The sequence below is a fragment of the Aspergillus bombycis genome, assembly GCF_001792695.1.
Source record: "Aspergillus bombycis strain NRRL26010 chromosome Unknown contig00104, whole genome shotgun sequence".
Taxonomy (NCBI): Eukaryota; Fungi; Ascomycota; class Eurotiomycetes; order Eurotiales; family Aspergillaceae; genus Aspergillus; species Aspergillus bombycis.
This window is the reverse complement of record NW_019170106.1, coordinates 1-21,731: the sequence shown is the minus strand read 5'-3', so window position 1 is coordinate 21,731 and position 21,731 is coordinate 1. Positions and strand designations below refer to the sequence as shown.

Sequence of the window (21,731 nt, the reverse complement as noted above, 5' to 3'; positions counted from 1 at the left end):
GAGCAATACACGATCACGCCCGGCCGAATAGTTAGTATTCATCTTCGGTTCCAGACTTCCCCGTGTTCACTACTATGGGTAGTTCTATGTTGGTGTAACTGCGATTTGTCTTTGAAAGAACATGTCTGCGCATTCCTGGACACCAACGGTTTTGAGCGAGTCATCTCTGGAGTAATTGATATGAACCTGATTCCGATGTACTCGGTACTACCGTATTGTTTTGCTGCGGAAACTTGTGACGTTCCTTTTCAGAAGCGGGAGTCAGTCTCACTACTATTTCAGACTCACGCTGCGCGATCCGTGAACAAAGAATCGGGGGAGACCTTCTCAAGCTAAAGTTGACCATATGACGATGGTGTCGTTAAATGTCACACAAGAGTCTCTACATTGAATAGTCATTATAGGTCGTTTCCCCAGGAAATATGGTCTGGCTATAGCATCTGCATCCGGTGGAGGCCGACAATGTGACTAGCTTCACCGCACGTTTGAGTCCATTTCATAGATAATATATTTATCTGCTACTCAACTAATGCAGTAGCGTTTACGTCCAGAGGATCTCATCGCTCATTCCGACGATCTGACGATCTCCCACAACTTCGATCGACGCAATAATGGCGTCCAGTGCCGCCTTCTGTGCTGCCGACAGCTCTATAATGCCACAGTTTTCCTCCACCCGCGAAGCAGCCGTGGCTCCCGGTATGGGAATCATGTTGCCACAGTTGCCCTGGTTTGAGTGCGAGCGGATCCAGGCAAGGGCCAATTGCGCCGGCGTGACGCCACGCTCTTTGGCAAAAAGCTTAACCTTATCGACCAGCTCGAGGTTTTTATCAAAGTTCTACCTCTCGTTAGTTCTTTTATGTCAGGTTGAACTGAGGGATAGAAAAGATCGACATGCCTCTGGCTGGAATCTGCCAAACATATGCCGCACGTCGCCCTTGGGAATATCCTCTAGCTTGGTGACCTGTCCCGTCAGGAAACCATAGCCCAGCGGAGCGTACGTGAGGATCGTAATACCATGCTGCTTGCACGCATCCGCCACGCCATTGGTGAGCATGTCAGTGCTCCACAGCGAAAACTCGATCTCAACAAAGCTAATCTGGTAAACAGCAGCTGCACGATGAAGTGTCCTGGCGCCGACTTCTGACAGGCCGACGGCATCGATCTTGCCCTCCTCCACGAGTTCCTTTAGGGCGCCCACGGTCACCTCAACTGGCACCTCCTTGTCTATGCGGGCAGGGCCAAAGACGTTGATTTTCTTGAACTTGCCGAGGATGGCCTGGCACGCTTCGTAGCTGGCGCGTACACCTGCCCGGGTTGTCTGCGGCTTGAAGGTGACGGGGTCGAAACAGGCGCGAATGAAAAGCTGGACCTTGGGTGCGTCTTCGGGATACTTCTCAAAGTATCGGCGCAGCAGCCACAACCCAGTCGTGGGAGGCTCCGGGTCCATGCCGTAGATGGAGGAGCTCGACCAAATGGTGGCGCCACCCGCGATGGCAGCTTTCATGGCGGCAAAGGCTTGCTCGTCGGGAGTGACCTTGGGGCGCCATGTCATGCCTAGGAGGCCGAAGCCGGTGCGGGGGAGGGATCGTGAGACGGTCATAATGTCTGTGCTAATCTTGGTGTCACGTTGTTTGGACTTTGAAAGCAGAAGCACAGTTGACCATCTCATATCCAGCGGCACCCAGCGGCCATATTTATAGAGCCATTATTGGGCACTAGGCAGGGATGGGTCGGATTTAGCCCGGGCTTACTTGTAGTTCCGTGGGTGGGATCCGGATGCCGCCATATAGTTCCTTGGCTCGAACCCAGGTAGTTCTGAGCTCTACTAGTCTTGTATTGGCGTCTTCTGTTCCTATAATTAATATCAGGTTCTGTTAGAAACTCCCCAATATATGAGTGACTTAAGCGAAAGAGCTAGTAGAGGCCATCAGGAAAGGAAGCCCCTTCGGTGAATCGAGACAGGTATTAACAAAGTCGAAGACAACAACAAGAGAAAAAGAAAAGGGGAAAATACAACGGAGTTACCTATCCGCTGTGATTCTGCTTCTTTGAGGAGAATCCTATCTTCGTTCTCAGTCCACCATCGTCGTTTTTGTGGGGTCATAGTTGGCGCCACGGTTGAATTATCAGGTTGGTACCTGCAGCACTCCAGATAGAGGCGCAGAACGGTTTTGATAGAAAGAAGTCTGTCCCTATAACGTAACCGACCCCCTCTTCATACACACTATATGGCAGTGCTGTGTGGCGTTGGTTGTATCCATAAGCACTGATGCCATTTATAATCAATATTAACGTGGGCCTAAGCTGGCTATAGTAAGATTTAATATTTGTGAATGTGACTTGGATATCGGCAGCAAATATATCTGTGTGACGCTGAATGGCTAAGATTAAACTAAAAGAACTAAACTTCGAATGGCGTACTAAACGACCCCTCTTTTTTATCTTCCCCAAATCACCGGCCCGCTAGTGCCGATGCTTGTTCCCAGGGTCTAGCTGCGGTCTGCCTGCCCATTGGGTGGCGTAATTCAGCTAACTCGGAAGCACAATGGGGCAAACCCCCAACTAACGTAATTCTCAGGTAAGTAAGCCGCCATCCCCCCCCTTGGAATTCAACGCGTTCAAATTCGAAGCTATCCAATCCAACCAAAATAATATATTATTTCATTGGATCTAGATAGTATTACATGTAGGGCATCTAACTCTAGTATGCCCTATAATAAAGCAACGTGAACACCTTGGTGGCGCGTGTTTTAGTGGTTCAAACGGTACAGGCGCAGAACTAATGGATGAACCCCCTGTCTCGTTCCCTGGCTCATTTCTTGCCCGGGTAAGACCCCTAGCTTCCTGTATACAGAGTCATTTACTAGGCGTCATCTGGCGTCTAGATCGCTTCCTTTTCTGCTTCTACTTCTCGTTGGCGGCGCGTAGATCGTGGTTTTCCCTCGCTAGTAGGGCCGCACTGTGCATAGCCATCTCGCAAGCCTTGATAAGCTGCTGTATAGCTACTTGTGAAGGCGCTAGAGGGCTCTAAGATCATTGTTGTAGAAGCCCCTTGACTGAGGATGCTTGCTTTTGTAATTACCGAAGTGTATGAAGCGTAGCAAGCCACGATGAGCTGGTTGATTGACTTGCACGGCTTGGAGGAGGTGGAGGGGTTTGATACACAGATATCCAGCTCCTCAAGCACCCTATCTGGCTCAAGAGGGTAGATTCCAGCTGCTGCGAAGCCATTTTGAATATTTAGAGGCTTAAAAAGCCTCTAGATGAGCTGTTGGATACGCTCGAAGGAAGTCAAACTTATCATCAATATGGTTATATCCTAAGCGCATCTTTTGCTCCACGAGACCATTTCTTCAACATGAGATGGCCTAGGGGTGCACCCTGCGCAGGTCCCTCGATAGTATCCATTCGACTAATGAGTCTTCCTGCGGAGGAGATACTCTATGGTTATTTGCGCGTTTTTCAATTCGATACTGGCATCTATTGAGTCGGTCACGGAGTGTAGATCTAGGCACGTTGAACATCTCTGCGGCGCATTGAACACTTGAAATTTCCTTCTTTTCCAAAGCAGATACTGCTCATTGGATCCTTCTTGTTCCACCAAATTTCTAGACGGTTGACGCGGTTTTGGTGGCATGATAGCAATATGGATAGCTTCAAATTTGAACGTATTGAATTCGAATGGGGAGTGGCGGCGGCTGAACCTTGGGAATTACTACGTTACTACGTTGCGGCGTAGTCAGACTAAGCCTTAGTCTTCGGGGTCGTGTGATGATGCTGCAGTAGTTTCTACGCTACCCAACCGTGTTGTTACGACATGCTCGGCGGTGAGGGTGCGTATGGCACGGATCGCGACTGCAGGGCCATTACATTTCATACGGCTCAAATCCCAGCTTATCTGCGGGGATTTGGGCCTTCGATGGCAGAGAGGGGATCCAAGTGATTGATCAACCCATTTTCGTACGCAACAACCTCCCGTACGCAGTAAAGCTTTCAAGCAGCTTCAGACATAATGGCATGTTCCCGATTTTTGGAGGGGTGGTGTGGAGTACCGAATAGGATTTCTACGAAAACTTCCAGAGAACTTCCATTTCCGTATCCAGCCCCCACTTGCCGCCGCTTTTCGCTCGGTGGGGAATTTACATTAACCCAACTAGGTTAATGTCCGTGCGTCCAGGCAAGCACGCCCCCAACTAGGCCAAAAGGTTATATTATCTTGAATCATAGATTCAGGACTAGAATCCCCTGGACTGCACCTGCTATATAGCCTACCACTACTACAGGTGGTCAGTGAATCTGTGGTACTTGGAGCAAGGATGGTCAGCTATTTTAGAGGTCGCTTTATTTATATGAGATTCCTTCTATCGAGTCACCGAACCCGCTATTACACTCGGGCAAAAGGCTCACAGTTGAATCCTGAGCAAGGCTCGATCGAGTAGGTGGTATATATATAGGGTCACGGCCTATCTTATACAAGAGATCACATAATACACCATATATCCGTAGTGGTGGCTCGTGGATTTGGGAGCCTGTCCCACGCTAGTATGTATAGGTTCACATCTTATAGATTCCAAAGTAGACTTTCTATACTCCTGTTGTCCTGGGGCTAACCAGCTCTGTTATAAGCAGTTCATCCTCCCCGGATATTGTTGCTTAGGTACTACATTCGACGTGCCAGTCTGTACGCTTTTGTGTATTGTCTTCATAGACAGGCAGTTATACCTGCACTTGGATTGCTTCTAACTTCGTGACACAATAACTTCGTGTAAGAGTTCGTGGGACAAAACTCAGTCAGGCAGAAGACCGAGCTCACCCCTGGCCACCAGCCATGATCGCGCCAACTAAACACCAACACAGACATAATATCCTAGCCACAGAGTCGTACAGGAAGACCCCACGTACGGATTCCAGCTGTCAAACTGCGTGGAAGTAATGGAGTACTGTTGCTCGATTGACCAGCAGCTATCGCCACTAGCCACAAGATGCCACTTCGCGCATGAGCTGATGGTGTCCGGCATCGGCCCTTCACTCTTAGTCGCAACGCAATAGTAGTACCCTTGTTGCAGGTTACTGCAGCTTGGGCCGATCGCCGGATTCCATTCGTAGAATTTGGCCGCTGTGAGGTAGGAGTACTTCTTGTTGATGATCGACCAGCAGTCGTCACCTTCTTGGGCCTGGTAGTAGGCCGAACAATCGGCGGTAATGCCAGACTGCGTGGGAGTGGGCCCAGTGCCGGCGGTAGTTGTGCTGGTTGTAGTCTTTGTCGTGGTTGCGTGGGTCGTTGTCGTGCCACCTATCACTTCGTGTTTTAGTTTTTGCGCGATAGGAGGCGAAAGAAGGGAGTGGATATACCGGAAACACCAACGCAGACCCAATAGCCTGCCTGGAGGCTGCTGCAACTTGAGCCGACTGCGGGATTCCAGGCGTAGAAGTCACCAAGTGTGATGCCGTGCTTGGTTGCAATAAGAACACATCCATCGCCAGCTTCTACGAAATAGTAGTTGTTACCTAGGGTATAGTTAATGGGGACCTTAGGTCAAGTGGAAGCACATATGGGGGGTTTAGGGTAAGGTAGCATACAGCTAGATATGATCCCACTTTGCTGGGGCGAGTGGGGTGCAGATGTGGTTGTTGGTGAGGCCGTCGTTGCTTTGGAGGTGGTCGTTGAAGAAGTGGACCCGGCAACGCCAACGCAGACATAGTAGCTTGGCTGAAGTCCGGAACAGTCGGCTTTCACAGCACTGGCCGATGCACAAACAGTTAGTGATGCTGCCATCCTCTCGATTTGGATCGAACTCACGGGTTCCATGAGTAGAATTGTTCTACAGTAAAGTTGCCATATGAATTGGCAATCCCCCAGCAAGAATCATCCTTCTGCACGTAATAGAAGGCATTGCAGGAGGAGATCAACCCAGTTTGAGTGGGAGATGGGCCTACCGCGGTGGTCGTAGTGGCTCCTGCACCTGTAGAAGTAGAGGTGGTAGTGGCTGGGGTCTCTGTAGTTGTAGTCGTCTTCTCGGTGGTGGTCGGAACCGTCGGAGCTTCCACACAATAGCTCCATTCCTCATTCAGGGTGCAGTCAGTCGCTGTCAGGGATGGGTTCTACGGCAAGTGCCCGTGTGAGCAGTCAGCAATCTTGAATTTCATCATGAAAAGCGTTTTGTTTCTGCTTTACCCAGGAAACAAGCTGCGCCGTAGTGATGCCGTAGTAGCGCTCCAATGCCGCACAAGTGTCGGTGGACTTGATCGAGTTGGCCCAGTAGGTACAGCCACGGTTTACATTTGGGTCCGTTTCACCAGTTGCAAAACCCGCACTAGAGAAGCGTTTCCCGAGGGTAGCAGCGTTTACTGACCCGAAGAGCGACAGCCCGAGAATCTGAGCCAAGATCATGATGAGACGCAACCCGGTGACTCAAATGACTAAGGGAAGACCGTATCTATTCCAAATCGACGGGAAATAGAAATATCGGACGTGTGCTGTCTCTTTCACCATGCTACGCGCGCAGCCCACCGAAGATGTAGACCTAAAGAGGGACGGAACTATAGAGCCTTTCATGGCGAGGAAATCAAGCGCCAACAACAACGGAGTTTATAGACAGCCGGCCGGTGCATGCCGCCGAAATTTCTTCCGTTAAACTAGTGATAAGACTGGATTGAACTATGAGAAACCCATGACACTAGTCACCTCTACTCAATATAGCAAGTTATGGTTACATTAAACGCAAGTGACCTATACCAAGTGTGACGGCCATGTAGAGCTCTGCCAACGATGTCGGAAGAAGGCATGATAAAAATGAGAATGACATGATGATTCACATAGTGGAGCACCGTTGGATGCCTGGCAGAAAATCCAATTTGCCATGCAGTTTGAGATAGTACAAGCTCCATCTCGTGCCATTCGTCATTGAGATCCACTTATTTAGCAGTCAGGATCTAGAGCCGGTACGAGCCGGAAGGAGCCGGGCCTTCGAGATCCAGACCAGATGTTCACTCGAAATTAAAATTGCGCCGTTATATCGGGCTTTAAACCTTGCACGTCTTTATGCCTACCGTGACAAACTTCGGTAAGCAATAAGGTCCTTGGAGCCAGGTTGTGCCCGATTAGGTGCTACTAAGGTGCGTATATAGCGCAAGAACCACATTCATCCTAGTGAAAATACACTTGCGTCCAAGAGTGCTTGCCCCACAAAGGGGTGGTCACGGAGGTGCGAAGGGTTTTGGAAACGAAACAGGTCAGGAAGAAGGACTCAGGGGTGATATGCTAGGCATACTATACATCTCCAGGAGCTAGTATAGCACCAATTAGTTGATAGGTCATAGTGCTATCGGTGTTACGGGTCGTATTGATCGAGAATAACGACACTAACGACACGACGGAGCGGCAACTTCGGAACACAGCCTTCCGGTCTTGTATGTGTTGGGATATCGGTATGAGGATTGTATGCGTAATATCAGTGTTGTGGTACTAACTATTGGGAAGAATAAACTATCTCAGACACTCGTTGCTTTGGCATACATGGCTTCAGGGAGCACTATCTTACTGCTGAACACCATGTATATGGGCCTTTATCTGACAGTGCCAATACTATCACGGACAGTCTTAATTAGGTGCTAAACAAGACTATTGGGGTGCACATCAGTGTTGTATCATGGCAAAAACTGCACGCAAATCTGTTTCTGCGGACCAGTCGGAGGTGAGATGTAATCCATGATGGCCCAATTGGTACCTGGCATTAGGAAGTCTGGCTCCTCCTTCCTCTTGAAATGCGGTGTCCACCACATATATTCCTGTATATGCTCAATATCAGGTAATTCTTGACTCGTGAATCTTGAGAGAAGAGCGATTCCCTCTTCATACTTCTTCTTCGCTGCCAGCTGCAAGTCCGCTGACCCTGGGATGACATCCTTTTCCAGAAGAAGCTTCAGAATACTCAAGCGTCTAAAATGTACTGCAAATCCGATGGGGCTCAAGTCCCATTCGTCAAGGTCTCCCGGAGAGTCTTCATCCCAACACCATAATTTCATTCTTAACTTTGAGTTCGCCCCATTGTCAATGAGCATCTCGACCATCTCGTATTGATCTTCCATGATCGCGATAAATAATGGTTCAGCGTAGAGCTCAAGCTTCAATCCGTAATCGAAGAGAAGTTGCAGTAGGAGTTTATTATTTCGACGTACAATATGACAAAGGCCTTCGTTATTATTCAGTTGCATACCATGTTTGAGCAAAAGCTCGACTAGTTGTGGCTGATCCGTGCATATCGCTTGTTCGATAGGACATGGGCACTCATAGGGCCCGGAGCGTGCCCCTAAATCAAGAAGGCGGGGAATAACAGAATTGTTTTCGGAGTCAATGGCAACACCTAAAGCTGAGCGAGCCTGATAGTGATCTCCAGCAGGATGCAAGGGGGCGTTATTCTCAATCATCAACTCCACAAGGCTACTAACACGAGACCGGATTGCCCAGTGAAGAACCGTACGTAGCTGCGCGGGTGAACTTGCTCGGCCAGGTCTTCTCTCGGACAGCATTGCTTTGAGAGTTTCAATGTGCCCACCTTGGGCGGCAGCTAAAAGGGGGTTGATTTTGAAGAGCTCAGCCGAGTCATCCGGGTCATGAGTGACTTCGGTTGGTCTCTCAAAGGCGGAAATGTTTGCGCCAGCATCAAGCATTCTTGTCACCAGGCCTGTGTTTCCATTCCGCGCGGCACAGAACAGGGCCGAGCTTTGATGATGCTCGACATTGAACCGACACAGAAAATCATATAGGGCATGGTGTAGAGTCTTGTTGGTTCGTACAAGAGCGTTGATGTCTCTCTGGTTGTGCAAGCTTTGTGCACTTAGAATAAGCAGCTCAAGCGGCAGTTGATCTAACCGGGCCATAATTTTGGAATGACGTAAAGAGATTGCGTCGAAGGCGAGGGTGAATACAAAGAGGAAGTAGAAATATTCGAAGGCAGAACGGTAATAGAGGGGTGGTCACATGTTCCATACTACCCTATTTCGTTATAGTTGCGCTTGGCCTGACAAATACATCCATAGTTAGTTCTAACCTGTTTGTAATCTTAATAGTCTTGCTATAGCCTATCTTCATTATTTGACTTAATGGTCGCATAATAGCGACTGTAGAATTTTACAGCAGCCAACATACTAGGCTGGGGAGTTCTGTACTCCGTATATCCAAAGAATGAAAGGCTAAAGCCTATATAGAGGGCAGTGAGTTTAATGTCCCGCCACTTGCCTGAAAGCCATGCCACAGCCTCATCCACATGTATCTTCCCACTGAAAGCCATGGCGTGCACCTGTCTCACCTAGTAGTCGAACACTAAATACTGATACTGTCCAGAGCTGCTTTTTATTCTATATTTATCACGAGGTGCCTCCCCGCATTTTGTCGCCGACCAGTCACACCTAGAGTAATACATTGCTTTTGTCGCAACCATAGATTAGCGTACAGACCAGTTGCAGTAGAGGCTTAGGAAGTTTACAAACCTAGACCAAAATATGCAAGGGTATCTAGGAGACTTTAGTAAATGGAACCGTACATCGATCAAGCGCATGTGTCTCAGCGTACCGGCATTTTTAACAGTCAGCTCCGGGTGATAGCCAGCAAATGCTCTAATTCGTGCTATTTGATACGCCTTTTCGACTGTTCCCCGGTGAACGAAGCTCTGGTCACCTGAAGGCCATATGCTGTCAGCTTTCAAACCCGAAGGACTAGCTCCAATAATAGGGCAGACCTGTCTTATCACTGCCAAGGATGCTTTCGCAATGTGTGAGTTCGTGAAGAAGTGTGCCGGCAGCAGCTGTAAATTTCATGTCATCCATGGTCTTGCCATTCAAAGCGGACACATCATTCGCGTATTGGGAAAGCTTGTTCGCTGTATTAGTTCTTTTGAATGTACCCGGACAGATAGTAATCTCGTCCTTCAATGTGACATCGTTCTTGAGAGTCCATCCGTGGACACTTTCACTCTCATGACATAGCTTCAGAGTAGCCGATACTCTCAATCCCGTGGATGCCTCTCCCACAGGCCGCGTGTCTTTATATACACCTGTGGATTGTTTTATTTTAGCGATTATTACCCGTGTTCGAGCTCAGCATGCTAAGTAAAACTCACGCTTTGTTTGAGTACTTTCCTCGGGTTGATAAACCAAGAATTCGTCGTTGCAGTGAATCGTAACTGAGAGTGTTGAATCCGTTAAGGCCTGGTGGATTCTTTTATAAATTGCTATCAGACATCATCAATTAGTGTACTTATTCCCTTTTTCAACACTGTTAAGTCATCCGATTCACGTCGGATTATTGGAGACAGGTACGAAATAGTACTAACAGGATAATAGCGTCATCTGTTGCAGTGTCCTCGTCCATGAAATCAATCGTTGATTGTTCGCCCCTTTCGTGCTGGGATTGAACTGGATCCACCCCATAAACATCTGCCATGCGGTAAGAAGCCTCCTATTTTCAGAATAACGAGTTCCCCAATCTTTAGGCTGCTCTTTCTCCTTGATGACGTTTTGTATTATCCTGAGTTGTTGCTGTGCCTGGACCAACTATCCGGACTGTTAGTTACACCGTTTCCAAAGTCTCTATGACTGCGTCCACGAGGGACCCATTGGGCAAAGATATTCACCTACCACAAGCTTGATTTCATCGAGTTCCTCCTTGATATATCTTTGTTGAGCATCGTCACATGTTGAAGAGAATGTTACGCCGGGGTAGTCCAAGGCTCTCTTAGAGAGATGCCTGTGCGGGATGCCGGAATCATTGGCTTTCAGGGCATATTCTGCAAGGTCAGGGGGGATTTCAAAAGGAAAGGCAGCTGTATAAGGCAAAAGGAGTGTCCACAGGAATAGTTGGATTCCCACTGTCCAGTTAAGGATAGACTGAAAATGAATGCGGGCCTTCATTATGAGAATAAAAGAGAGTAAATGAAGATATGGTCAGTGGTGAAAAGAGCGACATCAGAAGTAGAAGTGAAATGAAATAGAGACAGATTGAATTTACTTAAACAGTGTTGATGGATTGACTGCCTTCGCGGATGGCCTGGATGCGATATCTCTTCTTACTCCCATTACGTGACCAAACACGTCTTGTATCGTCCTTAGTGCCAAATAAATGACTCGTATTCTTTCTCACCCACGCTGGGTGGACATGGGTGTAGCATTTGATTCTTTCCTAGGCCCATGTCACAACGGGGATATACCTAAGAAGCGATGCATCCTTGGACTGTAATTGACATGGTCAAATGCGAAGCTAGCCATACATCGGAGCCCAGCGGGAGCCATATTAAACCACTACTACGGAATAATCTATCCGTTGAGAATCATCTTCTTGCAAATGCTATGGTGCCATCTCATATCCAATAGTCCTCTCCAGCCACCTTAGTCCATGGCGCTATTACATATTCCTCAGAAAATGTCTCATCTCTGAACCGAGCTAATTTCTTTCCAGCGGAAACAACCCATGTGCTCTCCTGAGTGACAAGCTAAAAGATGAAAGCCGGAATAACGGCTCGACAACTGTGCAAAATTCCCGAGCATCTTGAAGTGGGATCCTTATAATACTATACCTCTCCAACATAGGCTAGCTGACCTGGGGCGAGACCGTGAGTCTAGAACACTATGTAACCTCATAAAATTGGCTCTAACTAATTTCGTCAAGCTTTACAGTAGTGCGAAGGCCCAGACGGTGTTGATTTCTTGGTGTTTGCGTCGGTGTAGATCTAGTTCGTGCGCTAAAATATGCAACATCGGTCCACACGCTTGGTCCAACGGAATTGCAGGAGACCACAAAGCCATGTGGGGGTATACAATTGAAACATAGTATTGTTTGGCCTTTGCTCTGTCGCCCCTTTACAGCTAATTTAATTACGCAGTTAGGCAGGAGGTATAGCAGGGACGCAGACTTGCAGCCATATAGTTAACGAACGGGCAGGATCTGACTAATGTACGACGGTGGTCCCTGACAATAGATAACAAATGTATAAGAACCCTGACCAAGGCTCAAACTGGCCGGATTCACCATCCGTTGTTCTTGGGCTTCATTAAACGTTCCACAGTCATGAAATATCCAACAATAACAGCATGGTTGCTGTTCAGCAGCTCATGCATGGTTCCCTCTGCCGAAGCCGGAATGGGAACCTGCTCTGAGACCGAGAAATGTGAAACAGGATGCTGCTCAAAGGAAGGATTCTGTGGCTTTGGTCCTAGCTTTTGTGGCAATGATGTCTGTATCTCAACATGTGATGCAGTAGCTGAGTGCGGTAGTAAGTACTTTTATGAGAGGGTTCATGCCAGCGATTAACCAATATCTAGAATACGCACAAGTCCCTGGCACAGAGTGCCCATTAAATGTGTGCTGTTCTGAATTTGGGTATGCATAGTGGGCTATGTTCCACGATCGCTTGCTAAGCATAGGTAGATTCTGTGGCACCACGGCCGAGTTCTGTGAAAAAGGATGTCAGAGTGGGTGCGATCCAGTCAATCGGCCGTATGTCCCTAGACTTGTGTCAACCCCGTCCAGTCAGCCGCTAATAACGCCATATATCAGGTCTTGCTCAGGAACATCAAGTGAAGCGATGTACATTGGATACTATGAGGGATGGAACCCTGATCGGCCGTGCGATGTCGTGCTGCCGGAGAATATCAATGTTAACCCTTGGACTGTGCGTTGCCTCTGGCTCAGTGGGTATCTATATACAGCAGTAGCAGTGCTAATAACGTGTGTCAGCATTTGTATTACTCATTCGCAGGAATTGATCCGTCCGATTTTACAATCACCACTACTAATGCCAATGACAAGACGCACTGGCCCAAGTTCACTGCATTAAAGAAGAAGAAGCCCTCACTAAAGACGTATATCTCGGTAGGAGGCTGGGACGTTGGAGGCAGAGTCTTCTCTGATATGGTGCGGTTTCCTGGTACACGAAAGGCGTTCATTGACTCGGCTATCTCCATGATGACCGAATATGGCTTTGATGGGATTGATATTGACTGGGAGTACCCTGCTGCTGAGGATCGCGGTATGCTATCTGCTTGCTCTGAGCGTGTATAACAACACGCATGCCCTTGTAGCACGTCACAATCAGATGCTAATTACAAGCAGGTGGCGCCCCAAGAGACACTGCAAACTTGGTGAAATTGCTTTCTGAGCTCAGGAGCGCAGTGGGAACCAAATTCGGCCTCACAGTTACCTTACCATCCTCGTACTGTCAGTTGGAGTCAATTGATAAATCCATGAATATTTCGGTTAAGACTGGTACTGACTATGGGACAGGGTACCTAAAGGGCTTCAACATCGCCGATATGGTGAAATATATCGATCATTTCAACTTCATGTCTTATGATATCCACGGAACCTGGGACGGCCGCACCAGTAAATGGACGAGCTCTGTTGTTAACCCCCACACAAACCTGACCGGTATGTTCCTAATGCAATGCTGAGTCTCAGCTCCTCCCTTCCAAGTGGCAATGGAATTAAGACCCGACAGAAATATCCGCTGGCCTTGATCTTCTGTGGCGCAATGGAGTGGAACCCAGCAAGGTTCTGCTCGGTTTGGGGTTTTATGGGCGCTCCTTCAAACTGGCCGATTCCACCTGTAACACTCCTGGTTGTGACTTCTACACCGAGAACCATAGCACTGGAGGCGCGGTCGCCGGCGAATGCACCGGAACCAGCGGCTTTCTATCAGACTATGAGATCAATCGAATTATCAGTGACTATTCAGTTGATGTCCACTATGATGAGGCTGCTGCTGTCAATTGGATGACCTGGAGTGGAGATCAGTGGTATGTACACTCAGAACTTTCATTCATCCCCTGATATTCCATTCGTATTGGCACCCTGGTGATTGACTACCATGGTATCTAGGGTTTCTTTTGATAACGGTCATACGCTCAAGCAGAAGGCTGACTTTGCCAATGGTAAATGCTTGGGTGGGCTCTTCAGTTGGGCTCTCGACCTTGGTGGCCCTGGCTCTATGAAAAACCCCAACGGGATGACGGCAGATGATACTAGTATGGACGGGGCGAGTGCTGAGGGAGGCAGTGATGGAACCGGTCTTCTCTACGTGGGACAGGAGATTTTTGGTGATTCACCCACCGTGACTGCCATTGCCCCTGTCAGCATTATTTTCCCTAAGTCTATTATGAGTATCCCGACAACTATTGACTTTGGAGCCGGTTATCCAACCTCCTTGGAGGTGGCATGGGGGACCACCAAAACAGTCACTGTTGATGGTATCACGACTGTCACTTCGACAGTTACGCGGTATATAATGCCGACTACTATTTCACTACCGCCTATTACCACAGACACTGTCTACTACTATAACTGGAACATTAGTGATATTGTCACTACCAGCAGGGGGCTCCTTATTCCAAGTTTTGAGATTCCACCGGTTATAGTGACCAATCATCCAAACCCGCTGAACGAGACAAGCGTCACTCACTCACCCCTTGCAACTCGCACAGTCAGTATTCCTCCATGGCCGTGGACTACTGATGGGACCCAGTATCCTGCCATCACGTTTACTCAAGGTCATCCTCCCGGTCCAACTTGCACCGCCAATTGCGGCCATAAGTGTTACAGCTTTTGCAATGGACCCTGTCTAACTGACTGCGGAGTGGGGAGCACATCCAGTTTCGTTGACCCAGAGGATCCCGATGCTCCTTCGGTCAGCAAATGCTCAGGTCCTGGTTGTTTGAATGGAAAGTGCACTGATCGTGGGCTCTGTATTGAGAGAGGATGTACTGGCAAGGACTGCAAGAACCGGATTTGTGTTGGAGATGAATGTATTCCCACAGCCTGTACAGGCCCTGACTGTGACAGTGGGCACTGTAATGGTGATAAATGCCAAGACCACGGTTGCATTGGTGAGGATTGCGATGGTAAGGCTGGCAAAAGCAACAACAACGACAATGATGACAACAATGATGACGATGACGACAGCCATGGCGGTGGAAGAAGCTCAGGCCGGTGTTTTGGGATTTTCTGCCTCTCTTGGGGCTGTTTAGGTAGCCAATGCTCCCACACCGACTTTACCTGCAAAGGCCCCCAGTGTCGTGTTGTAACATGTTCCGGTCCCAACTGCAGTAATGGTGTCTGCACGGGAAAGGGCTGCAAGACCGAGGATTCCGACTGCGAGCACCAAGAGGCAGATAGCTGTACAGCATATATAACCAGTCAGCTGATTACGCCTGCCTCGACCTATTCAACCACTACGGTGACTAGCCGCTGTGAAACTATTACGGCCTGCGCGGCTAGACCGACGACGGTGACCAGCACTATGGACGAGAATGGTTTGAACGAAGGCACTATTTCCAATATTGATTACGCCATGAGTGATGATCCAGCGCTCGCAAGCTATCTTGATGAGCAATTGAGCAGCTTCTTCGACTCAGCGTTTGCCACCGCCACAACCACTACCAGCACTACGAGCACTACCGAACCCACAGCCTCTTCAACGAAGACGACCTCTACAGCACCTACACCATCTGAAACAAGCTTCAGCTGCTCAGGCTCCAAGCGATGCAAAAGCTTCCCCAAGATCCACTCCTTCTGCGATATGGCCAAGAGCTTCTTGAAAGACAATACATTATACGGGTAGGTCCCTTCGCTTCAACCCGTCAAACGGGATATACTGAGATTGTGAGCAGCAACACAAAAAAAGGTATGGACAGTGGGACCTGTTATACGGACGGTAAGAATGCCGGTTTCGGTTGTGGTGTCTTCGTGGAAGGCGATAAGTGCCAAATGACCGGGGCTGAATTGGCTGCGTGGGTTCATCTCATTTCACTCTCTGTCTATATTAGCCTGACTGACTTCTCTGCAGTACCTACGATCATATTTTTCAACAGACTGGCGGAGACTGCAAAAAGTGCGGCCGTGCATATTTCGCCAATGGATGCGAGGTGCACGTCGACTATGTCAGTAAATGCCATACTACAAATGGCATTCTGGTGCCATATCCAGGGAATGGCTCTGATGTCATGACGGCTTCATCCTCGGCCGCCCCAACCTTGGCGTTGGAGGGCTGAAGGCTTGGAGTTATTACTAAACTCATTGTATAACTAGGACTGCAGCATTGACATATCTAGAACCACCGCGGAGCCAGACCCCCTTAGTCTATGTGTCACTGCGCTATGCGCGTATGCGCTGTATATCTCGTGTAAGATGGCTGGACAAAATATAATCGGTGGGTATTTGTATAAGGTCTAGCGTATATAGTTTATACTACTAATTACTTTTGGTTAGTTCAGTAGCTCTTGAGCCGTTAGTTCTGATGGCAGTGACTAGTATAAAGTCCTGGGTAGGTAGCCACTGCTCCTGAGTCCCACTCCCCCCCCCCCTTCTTCTCCCACCTCCAACCAAGTTTTCAAAAATGGTCTCCTATCCTTTGCTCTTTCTAGCTTTTCTACACCTAAGGATAGTGCTAGGTGCGGTATCCTTAGATGAACTGGCCTCCAAAATCAACCATCTCCGGTCCCAACGTCGCTCAAAACCTCTCCATGAAGTAGAGCTCGTCTCCCCCTCTCGTCTCAAGCTGCTAAACACCTTGGAACCCGAGACACAGAGAACATACAGCTCGAACTGGGCCGGCGCGGTACTCCACAACCCAGCCCCAAGCGCAGCATACACCTACGTCTCGGCAACCATAACTGTCCCAACTCCAACCCCCAGCCCAAGCGACAGCACTACCTACCAGGCTGCTTCTGCTTGGGTTGGCATTGACGGCGTCACCTCCACGAAGGCAATACTACAGACCGGCTTTGACCTGTACGTTATAGAGGGAACCCCACTCATCGATGCGTGGTATGAATGGTATCCAGGTTTTGCCCGATATTATGCGGATTTCACCGTGAATCCAGGGGATGTAATCGTGGCTTCTGTGAATGTAACTGCGCCGGATCAGGGAGTGTGTCTGATTCAGAATCAGAGTACCGGGGAGGCAGTGTCACAGACAGTCTATGCGCCAGATAGCTCGGCGACAGTGGTTGGGTGGGACGCGGAGTGGGTGGTAGAGAACTTTGATTCGGACGGTGAGCCCGCACCGCTTGTGTCGTTTGATCCGGTTCATTTTGAGAAATGCGCTGCTTATGCTGGTGGTGTTGGACATGGATTGGAAAATGCCACGGTTTATGAATTGGTCAAGAATAAGATGGTTGTCGCTGGTGTTAAGGTTGTGCAGGACGACATGGTTATTACGCGCTTTGGGGTCTGATTGTCAAGCAATCAATCGGGCTCCTATTAACTTGCAACTTTGCCTCGTTTTCTAGTATGCTTCCTGAAGTTGCAGAAGATATAAGTGGTTTTAAGACTTGGAGTATTGGACCTCAACGAAGCATTAGGAGTGAAGCTTTTCTTCTTCTTCTTCTTTTTGTAAAAAGAATTGTAGCAATGAAATCGTTTAAATGTCTGGATCGTCTGTTAGTAACGAATACTCCTTTTTTTAATAACTAGTAAAACTAGTCATCCATGAACATGTAACTAGTACAGGGAAGTCATATACATACAAAGGGAGGATGTGTTGGTCACATCAGCATGGTTTCCATGATATGTGTCACAGTGAGATGGTCTGATGACTATAGAGCATATCCTGTCTCTTATATAGAGATAACTTGGTTGCTTGTAACGGCGGCACTAGTCATCTATATAGATGCGATCCAGGGCATTTCTGAATAGTATATGATAGCCCTATAGCCAGCATCTAGGTCGACATATACTCTAAATAGGCTTGATATCGGGGCTTACAGTCAATACCGATAAGACTATTTGAATCATTAAACAGTTTCAGTGGTTTATAGATAATTGACCTATGATGAAAGGGATTTTTAAGGATGATAGTTCTATATTCTGGACTTTGGAAAACATTGCGCTTTGCCGCGCCGCCTGTCTTGGCCCTTGGGCTGCAGTAGACTGTACTAAGCAGTAGCCCTTGACCTGCTGGCCTGAGGCCTCCCGGTATCTAGTCTAGTCTCGTAGTACGTATACCGTGACCTAGCTCCCCACAATCGGCAGTACTATAATCTATTCTTGGGTCGGGTCACGTGGTACTGGACCTCTCACATCCGAGTTAATATTCCGGTTTGGTCCGGATGTAGGAGAAGCTCACTAATTAAGGTGGCGGTGTGCATTTTAACCAAGATTTGATCCACGGTTAGTAACCACACTTTTACTCCGTTGCCTGATCGATCGATCATCCAACCAGTACAGCACGGTACGATGGGGATTGGGGAAGACACTCTCAATTTTCCGAATGTCTGTATTGGTCTCTGCAAGGGCCTAGATACTGAATTACTGATCATTCACCCCATTCGTTATCAGCCAGATCCAGACCACAGACCACACGCTTAATGTGAAACATCTGTTGCGGTTGATCTATTATTGGAAGAAGTCGCCGGGGACTTGTAAGACACCCGGCTTATTATGGGTGCTGTGAATTTCATCCGACCCATCCCAGAAGCTTGCCAGTCCCACTCGAATCTAGATGCCTTTATACCATTCACCCAATGGTTTCCGCCTAAGCGAGGCCAGTCCAAAGTCCTCAGCCTTGTCTTCAACCTGATAATAGAGCTCCGCCATCATCTGGTTGACTTGATTCTGAAATTGCACCGATGCTCCCATGGCATGCCGGCTTGGCTCTCGTTCCTATGCGACCAGTCAATGAGAGAAAGAGAACCCAAAGGGCCATGAACGACGACTTACGTTACCGGCGGGTTCCAAGCGGCCGCCATGTGGATCTACCCCATTGTCTTTTCCTCCATGCTCTTTTGAACTCGTAGACACCATCCAGCCTGGCTCTCCAGCAGGCGCCCTTTCGCATTGACTGTTAACAAGACCTTGCAGCGCTACGTCAGCTTCTCGGTACAACATAGCGCCAATCCGGTCCATCTCTTCTTTAGTAAACATCAAAGCGTTCGGCTCTGCCATGCTGTCCTCGATCTGAACCACAGAAGCAAAGCGGTTATCAGTCTCTGCTGGAATTTTATCTATCAATTGCACATACCTGTGTGGCGAACAGTGGAGGCTCAAATGCGAAAGTATCGTCGGGTATGCCTATGCGGCTATGTGTGTATGACGCGTCCTGCTGATCACGTTCGATGCTGCTGGCGGGCAAGTCGCTTTCCTTATCCATATCATATTCATTGCCTTCTTTGCTTCTGCTAATAATTTGCGGAAGAGGTGCTAAGCTGCTTATACCATTATTGGAAGTTATGTCTAAAGATGCCGCATCGCAAGCTTTATGCGGTAGCTCAGCTTCGGAAAGTTGGGATTCAGTACCAGAGCCCTTATTATGGCGGGCTATAAGTCCAGCCTGTTCGCCATGTGATGGAGCAGACGTGTCGACCTTGCTGCCTTCTGTAGTCTTAAGGGTCTTCCCTGCAGGCTCTGTCATTGGGCTTGCTTGCAAATTAGCGTTCTTATCTAAACATATGATGGCAAAGCGACTGGGAGACTGAGCTGAAACTTCAAATTGCCCGGGCGCTATCGTCTTCAATCGAAGCTCGAAGTCGGCGTCTGCACTTCTTGATTTAGACAATGTTGGGGCATGTCCCGTGTTGTCTATCAAGCATCTCATTAGCGCGTTTCCGTCACACACGTCAGAAGGAGGGGAGGTGCTCTTCAGTACCCGCTGTGCTCCCCCCTCCTAGGTAAGGGCTATTATCGGTCAGAATACTGCGTGCTGAGAAAACGGCAGAGAGGGTCACATCAGAGAGATTTGTTTCCTGTAGATAACAACACAGGGAGTGTTCTGAAGAAGTGTGATTCCCAGAGGCCACAAAGAACTGTTTCACCCTTTCCCACGTTGTGTTGATGGAGTTTTCCCATTGCGACAAAGACTCTCTTGATAAGACCGAGAACAGAGAGAGGGTCTTCAGTGAATGATACAGCGGTTCGGCACAGCACGCCACTAGTGGCTGGACAGGAGATTGCCAGTGAATGCCTTCCAACAATGACCCTAACCCAAGATAGTCAGTGTTAACAAAGGATTGGCAATCCTCGATTGAGCTTAGCGGATCTGGTCTCTCCACAGCCGCACTAGCTAGTGACGTGGGTTGGCTTTTATCGGTCACACGGTCCCCTCGTGACGCTTCAGATGGAGCTCTGCTATGCGCCTCCGTGGATGGAGGCACAGAGAAGAAACGGCGATGTCTTTGCCAACTTTCATGTAATGGCCTGTCACTGAACAGTGAATGCCAATCTTGATCACAGCTGGACCCATCAGAGTATGCATATGGAGAAAAGCTATTCGAGTCTGCAGATGTACTCATGTTGTTCTCACTGTCGCTCTGGTCTGTACCTTGCTCCTGTTGCTCGACAAACCTGGTATGCCGCAAGAGCAATCCTTCCAGACAGTCGTGGACGTCGTTCTCCCCAAGTGTAACCCGGGTGGGTTTATATCGAATCATGACGTCTGACGATGCTGTGGAGGTGATGTTCCTTTCAATGGGAGCAGCCTCGTCAATCAATGATGAGAGGGTGGTGTAGTTGGAGATGGTAAACTATAAGAAAATCCTTCTATTTATTGAAGCCGATGGGCAGGCAGTATTCAGGAATAAATTGTTGCAGGTCACTGATATGGCAATTACAGGTGTTGAATCTTCAAGGAAAGTGCGATGGTGCATCCGTCTACAGGATAGTATGCCTAACAAAGAATGATTCAGCCCTTTACTAGAAGTTGTTTTGTTCACATTCCCAATATAGGTGGTTTCTCGTATTTGTCTCCCCTAATCTTTTCGTATTCATCTTTTTTTCGAGTCACGATGTCTCTAGTGTAGCATACAACCATGGGATAGGTATATATATATATATATATAAGTCGTAGAAGTGGAGCCGTGGCTGTACCCTGTAGGGACGGTACATCCATAGTGAGTTGGTGGTATGGTACTACTAGTAGGTAGTACGATTAGAATGTTGTTTGATTTGATTAAAATTAATATCGTATTATGGTCAAAAGAACATGTGTTTTACTCGACCAAGCAAATGCTACCAGCCGAGGCCAAGAGAGCCTACGCAGGACCAATCCGAATGACGACCGAAAAGAAAAGTCAAAGCAACTGAAAAGAAAATAGAATTACGCGGGATGATGGATCTTCGGACACTGCCAGCTTGTCTCTAGGCAGTCACTATTTACTCCTCCTTGACTTACCTCCTACTAGTACAGGAAGCGCTATGGATGCGATGCTAATAATAAACTGATTGCCCAAAGGAGGCCATCCTGAGAACCTCAGGCTGCCCACCTTCAGCCTCTTTCTTGCATCTCCTCTTTTTTTTATTTTTTTTTAACCTCCTGTTCTCACCCCTCGTTCACCTCTATACTTCTTTTTTCTCTTTCTTTTCTTTTCTCTTTTTATTTCCCCCCTCCCTCTTCGCCATTCGTAATCCGATCGTTCCGTTTCGTTTTTGTTTTCTCTTCTTTTCTCCCGCTTGAATTCTATTCTGGATTTGAAAGACAGTTCAGGATCCCATTTTGCGGGTTCTCAGAAGTTCTATAGCTAGGACTGTCGTTGTTGTATCATGCATCATCCGCAACTCCCCCGACCGCCGCCATAGTCTGTCGGCCACCCCTCTATTATTATTATCTCTCTCCTACACTCCCTTTCGGGACCACCGCCATTTTCTCTCGTCCTCCTCCTTTCCGCCCTCCATCCCCTTGGATTTCCCTTACCCTCTCGGATACACGGGCGAGGTGGATTCTCTGGTTATAACCCGCGCCCAAAAACCCGTC

The 21,731-nt window shown here is 48.2% G+C and overlaps 7 protein-coding genes across 7 annotated transcripts; 2 read left to right on the top strand and 5 right to left on the bottom strand.

Annotated features, from left to right (window-relative positions):
* Positions 1-541: 541 nt before the first annotated feature.
* ABOM_009462 (aldo/keto reductase family protein) lies at positions 542-1,600 on the bottom strand (the record flags this gene model as incomplete). The annotated part of the gene is made up of 2 exons (XM_022536590.1): positions 542-835; positions 929-1,600. The coding sequence occupies 2 exons, from the start codon at positions 1,598-1,600 to the stop codon at positions 542-544; spliced, it is 966 nt and encodes a 321-aa protein (XP_022385453.1).
* A 3,241-nt stretch (positions 1,601-4,841) lies between these two features.
* ABOM_009461 (putative LysM domain protein) lies at positions 4,842-6,391 on the bottom strand (the record flags this gene model as incomplete). The annotated part of the gene is made up of 5 exons (XM_022536589.1): positions 4,842-5,293; positions 5,353-5,508; positions 5,581-5,741; positions 5,801-6,102; positions 6,176-6,391. 5 exons carry the CDS (start codon positions 6,389-6,391, stop codon positions 4,842-4,844), a joined length of 1,287 nt encoding a protein of 428 aa, XP_022385456.1.
* A 1,256-nt stretch (positions 6,392-7,647) lies between these two features.
* Positions 7,648-8,880, bottom strand: ABOM_009460 (ankyrin repeat domain-containing protein; the record flags this gene model as incomplete). Its single annotated transcript, XM_022536588.1, has 1 exon — positions 7,648-8,880. The coding sequence occupies one exon, from the start codon at positions 8,878-8,880 to the stop codon at positions 7,648-7,650; it is 1,233 nt and encodes a 410-aa protein (XP_022385455.1).
* A 601-nt stretch (positions 8,881-9,481) lies between these two features.
* Positions 9,482-10,908, bottom strand: ABOM_009459 (uncharacterized protein; the record flags this gene model as incomplete). Its single annotated transcript, XM_022536587.1, has 6 exons — positions 9,482-9,513; positions 9,572-9,676; positions 9,738-10,052; positions 10,119-10,229; positions 10,332-10,551; positions 10,636-10,908. 6 exons carry the CDS (start codon positions 10,906-10,908, stop codon positions 9,482-9,484), a joined length of 1,056 nt encoding a protein of 351 aa, XP_022385470.1.
* Positions 10,909-12,061: 1,153 nt separating this feature from the next.
* Positions 12,062-16,038, top strand: ABOM_009458 (bacteriodes thetaiotaomicron symbiotic chitinase; the record flags this gene model as incomplete). Its single annotated transcript, XM_022536586.1, has 11 exons — positions 12,062-12,266; positions 12,316-12,373; positions 12,422-12,490; positions 12,551-12,665; positions 12,731-13,022; positions 13,106-13,210; positions 13,277-13,420; positions 13,491-13,788; positions 13,871-15,604; positions 15,658-15,777; positions 15,834-16,038. 11 exons carry the CDS (start codon positions 12,062-12,064, stop codon positions 16,036-16,038), a joined length of 3,345 nt encoding a protein of 1,114 aa, XP_022385471.1.
* Positions 16,039-16,382: 344 nt separating this feature from the next.
* On the top strand, positions 16,383-17,222 carry ABOM_009457 (peptidase A4 family protein; the record flags this gene model as incomplete). Its single annotated transcript, XM_022536585.1, has 1 exon — positions 16,383-17,222. The coding sequence occupies one exon, from the start codon at positions 16,383-16,385 to the stop codon at positions 17,220-17,222; it is 840 nt and encodes a 279-aa protein (XP_022385469.1).
* Positions 17,223-18,484: 1,262 nt separating this feature from the next.
* On the bottom strand, positions 18,485-20,412 carry ABOM_009456 (uncharacterized protein; the record flags this gene model as incomplete). Its single annotated transcript, XM_022536584.1, has 5 exons — positions 18,485-18,649; positions 18,707-18,943; positions 19,008-19,649; positions 20,079-20,215; positions 20,271-20,412. The coding sequence occupies 5 exons, from the start codon at positions 20,410-20,412 to the stop codon at positions 18,485-18,487; spliced, it is 1,323 nt and encodes a 440-aa protein (XP_022385446.1).
* Positions 20,413-21,731: the final 1,319 nt, after the last annotated feature.